This window comes from Serinus canaria, chromosome Z, assembly GCF_022539315.1.
Source record: "Serinus canaria isolate serCan28SL12 chromosome Z, serCan2020, whole genome shotgun sequence".
In the NCBI taxonomy this organism is placed as follows: domain Eukaryota; kingdom Metazoa; phylum Chordata; class Aves; order Passeriformes; family Fringillidae; genus Serinus; species Serinus canaria.
Window position 1 is genome coordinate 37,039,576 of NC_066343.1, and position 5,063 is coordinate 37,044,638.

Sequence of the window (5,063 nt, forward strand, 5' to 3'; positions counted from 1 at the left end):
AATGGTCCTAGCCCATTTCAGTACACACAGTAAATTATATCTAGGTATCTGCTGGTACTGCATGAACTCAGACTAGGAACACCCATTAATGGGCCTAATTTTACTTACAGTAAAAATTTTCAGAAAATGTTATTAACAGCTCTGGTGAGACAACAATCCTCCCTCAAGGACGTTATACTGCTTTTCCCAGTATTTTTAGTAGAAATCTCAAAAGCAGGTTTTAAGGATCTCTGCTGCAAAGTGAGTACAATCTCATAAAGCAGATCCCTGGTGGAAAGTCCAGGCAGAGACAAGGCACATAGGTAGAGATGAGGCTTTTTAACCTTCCTTATACAAACCTGCTCCCGTTTATGATCTACCTATTGCAGTTCTGTAGAATGCTTGTGTCTGTTTGTACCTCTGCGCTACATGGTGGTATGAAGTCTTCTGTCCTGAGAAATATACTGGGCCTGAGATCTTCCTGCCCTGGGCTTTTGGCTGGGCTCCTGGGCTCTAAAGTCTCCCCCCAGCAGTAGGTGTCCCCACCTTGCTCCACCCTTCGGCAGCGCATGTAAATCGGGGGCTGGCCTGGGAGTCCCGGCCCGGAGGGATGATCCCGGCGCCCGGCGGGGGCTCAGCCAGCGGTACGGCTGGCGACTTAGCCTTGCAGGAAGCTGGACAGCGGGAGGAAAGCTTCGTCAGTGCCGCTTTCTCTGTCCATCGGTGTCTGCGGCGTGTCTGAGGACTGCTGCATGCAACAGCCCGAAGTAGAGGGCTCTGGACATCTTCCTTCTGCTCAAGCTCTCCCGGAGGACCTCGCGGCTATTTCTGGCTGCAGAAAAATGTGCTGGGGAAATCGTGTTAGGTAAGTTCGCTTGAGAAGTCGGCGACCTTCTCTAGCCAGGGATGCTTATTCCTTTTAAAAGTTCACACACTCATCATTCGTTTTAGTGTCTTATTAGCACAAATTTGTCTCTGGTTTGATTTTTTTTTTCCTCTCTCTTTTAATTTTTTTACAGAATTCTTTTCACTGTGACTCTGGTCTGGCAGGCTGTTCGCTTAGAAAAAGGTAAGTAAAACTTCATGTTTCTCCCTGCTCCGCTGTGTTTTTCTTCTAAATTTATATTATTCATTTTTTTATTACAAACTACTCTTCCCTTACATATTTGCACTTTTGCCAAGACCCTGAAAAAGAAGAACGGAAAGAAATAGTGAAAAGTCTCAATGCTACAGCACAAAAGCAGCAGCCCAAGAATGAAGGGACCTTTACAAACGCGCTCAGTGATATGAATCAGAGTTACGAAAGCAGAAAGCAACAGGACTCCAGGTCTTTAGTACCTTTCACGGGAATTACAGAGAGTAAGTAACATTATTTTTGTAAACAATGACCTAAAATTACTTGAAAAAAAAGAAAGTTAATATTGTGATGCTTTAACTGTTGTCCTGGAAAGTTCCAGCCTGCTGGCTTTCTGTGACCACCCATTTCAATTATTCCCATGGCCTCTTAGTAAATGGTGATAAAAACAGAAGGTAGAGCTGAAGATCTCTCACTTGCAAAATTATTAAGGAAAAACAAGGAAGAATACTAAGAATTTAGAAGTGTTTGGCACTTCGTGTTTAGAAGAGCATCTGTAAAATTTTGTAACATTCTGTTAATTTTTTAGAGTTCACGATATTAAATGACCATCAAAATGTTAATTTTATAAAAAATGTTTGAACTACCTGAAAGCAGCACTACTAACGGGGAGAAAAAAAAGTATTTTATTTCCTCCCATATATATAAAGTTTTAGATTGGTGCTCAACTCCAGGACACTGAGAAAGGCTTAAGGGAGCATTCCTCCCACCTCAAAACCCAGTAACTTCCCAGTTTTTATTCAAAGATAAGTATCACTTCCGAATAAAAATGCCCCATTTCTTAGTGTGATTGAAACCTGCATCTGTCAAAGTGAAATATTTCACTTGAACACATCCTGCTGCTACAGAATTTGCCAGGCGTTGCTTCTTCACCATCCTGTAATCCCTAGTAGCTTGTTTCTAATCCTTAACCAAACAAACTGGATTTAGCTGAACAAACACTCCTAACAGGCATATAATTTTATTGTCTCTAAAGACAATAAAACTAGATATCCTTAAGAGACTTTGGGAACTGGAGAGACCTGAGAGAACAAGTGAAAAAAAGGTGAGGTTCAGAGCCCCTGAGATGCTTGTTAACCTCTGCAATATTGTCTTGCAGGTAAAAAACTGAACAGACGCTGCTGCCAGAATGGAGGAACTTGTATCCTGGGGACCTTCTGTGCCTGCCTAAAGCACTTCTCTGGCAGATACTGTGAATATGATGAGCGGATAGGGTAAAAAAAAAAAACCAAAAAAACCAGACCAAAATCAGAGGGAGTGAGTGTGGTGTTCTGTATGGTTATTTTCCGAGGTGGGGTCAGGGATGTGCCAAATGTTTCCTTTGTCGTTGACAGACACTGCGGCAGCATTCCCCACGGCGTCTGGGTGCTGAAGGACTGTTGGCTTTGTCGGTGTGGCTATGGTACACTGCACTGCCTCTCAGAAATAAGGCAGAGTAACTGCGGTAAGAAATAGCATTCAATCGAACATTTTTATCTCCTGGGTGACAGAATTGCCTTCTGCAGTGGTGGGGGGCTTGGAGGATGCAGTATGTGCTCTAGCTGGACTCCTACAGTGGGTTGCTTTGCTTTAGCAAATGCATTAGTGAGACAGTCAAGAGCACTGTTCTTGACTGTATAGTACAGCACATAAGACACTCTCAGATATTCATAGTTCTGTAAAGTAGGAAACTTCCCACCGTTCTAGTTGAAGATTACAGAGGTTAAATACTTCTCTGTTCTGCGATATCTGTTTGTCTATGACTTCCCACTTAACCAGGACAATCTCTACAATTAAACTAAATCCAAGCACAAAACATATTTCTTAGGTAAAGAGAAAAAATAGTAGTGTATGCTGGTGTGGAGGAAGTAGAAACTGGTATTTCACTAGAGAAAAACGTTGTGACTACTTAATGTACAGAATCATGAATCATCATGCTTAAATGACACAAAACTAATCTTGAATCTTTTTTAAAGATCTGTATCTCAATCTTGAGAATATTCTTGTATGAGTTTTAAGTTTGAACACACTCCTCACTAAAAAGTATGTAACCATTATCCTGATAAGTGTAAAGTAGTGTCACCTAGTCTCCTCAAAAGCGCTGTATCATTTTAAGTGAATTCTTGCTATATCAGCCTGTGTAATTCTCTGTATAAATGGTTGAACTTATTTGAAAACAGTATAACAACTAGCATAAGGATTTAAAGAACTGCCATACTGGTATTATTTTCCATGGGGAACTAGCTGATTCAGACTGTTCTCAATACTCTTGAGATCACTAATAAGGATTTAATAAAATTTTCTCTTCAGTGGCAAAATCTGTGCAAAGTATTCTTACCCTTTCCACCCATAATATCTCAAACCCATCTTCAGTTGTGCTAACATCACTCCTTAGCGGGGTAAGAAAACAACAGACCTAAAGGGTTTCAAGATTCATTTGCACCCCAAGCAGTCTCTTGTTTCCTGACCGGATTCCTACCTGAGTAGCAATGCCTTGAAGCTGTGACTTTTGAGTTGTAGCACCAACTCAGATGTAAATCAAAACATTAAAAAGGTGACATTCCTACCTTTGTAATCCTAGACAGAAAAAAAAATCCGCCAGAACCCCTTTTTCCTTGAAGTCTTCTGTGTTGAGCAGCCCTATGTGTCACACAACTTGCTCATTAAACTCTTTACATGTTTAGCATTGTGTCAGCCCTATTGTTCCTCATTACAGGAGCAAAAGACATAATGGGTCTTCCTATGCTCTGTAAAAGCAGTCAACTGCTTACTACTCTTGAACTCAGTTAAGACAATAAAAGTCTCAGTGGAGAATCCTCTGAGCAGGGACTCCCTGGCTTTCACGTACAAGAGTGTATGGCTTCTTTGCCTTTGCTAAAAGCGAAGTCCCTCGTTAAAGGAAGGGTTAAAAGCCGGCATTCGGGCTCGAGTGCTTACCTCTTGTGAAGTTCTTCCTCTTGCTTTTTCTTGGTATTTACTTTTGATTATTCTGAGGTTAATGCCTGCAAGAGCTGATAAGTGCTATCAGTTGCTCCTCAAACGATCATTGATGGGACATCTATTTACATCTCTCCCCCGAGAATAGTCCCTTTGATTGGCTTTAACAGCTGATACCTTCAAATTAAGTACCTGTGAGATGTCAGAGGACTTTTCAAGTATGTTGAAAAACCTTATGTTTTCAAATTTACATATTTACTCATTAACCATTTCATTTTCTTGATTTTATTTCTTTTAAGAACTGACATCGGAAACAGAGGAAATTATCAGACTGTATTCTAATGGTTTAAGATTACAGCAAACAGTGCTTTCAGTCATTTGCCTGCTCGCCATCCTCCTGAATTTCTGCTAGCTGGCAGCTGAGAAACTGGACAAGGGGAAATACTCAGCGTTGATATAACCCTCACCATAAATCATTCATTTCTTCTATAAGCTACAGAAGACTCTTCTACCTGCATGTTGGAGGCAGATTAAGATGTACTAGTTAATGTTGGAATACTTGAGTTATTATAAATTCAGATTATATGAATGTGAAGTATTTATTATTATTATTATATTGATATTGCTATCAATGTCTGATTCTAACGACTCTTTATCTTCAAAATACTGCTCTTCCAGTGGAAGCAACCCCCCCCAATATTCTGTGCCTGAAGTATTGTAAGTTATAGTAATTTCTTTTGTACACAGTACAACTCTTATAACAAATAAAGCTGATTTAATTTCTGAAAACTTTTTGTTTAACTTTATTTAAACTTGAAAATTCTTATCTACCGTTTGTCATTATATTTTATCTTGTAAGAAAATCACAGGGTAGAATGAGCTAACAGTAATCTGACACCATAAGGAGGGGTTTAAGAGTAGATATCTTCCAAGCCCTAATATAGAAAATTATAAAAGTTTCATAGTCTTTCTTATTTATTACAGCAAAATTGTATATATGTATAATCTGCATAGCAGGAATCAAATCTATTAA

At 39.7% G+C, this 5,063-nt stretch overlaps 1 protein-coding gene across 1 annotated transcript; it reads left to right on the plus strand.

The window, feature by feature from the left end:
* Positions 1-731: 731 nt before the first annotated feature.
* On the plus strand, positions 732-4,442 carry LOC103823255 (cryptic protein). The gene is made up of 6 exons (XM_009098305.2): positions 732-844; positions 999-1,048; positions 1,162-1,338; positions 2,214-2,328; positions 2,449-2,558; positions 4,330-4,442. Exons 1-6 carry the CDS (start codon positions 732-734, stop codon positions 4,440-4,442), a joined length of 678 nt encoding a protein of 225 aa, XP_009096553.2.
* The last annotated feature ends 621 nt before the right edge of the window (positions 4,443-5,063 follow it).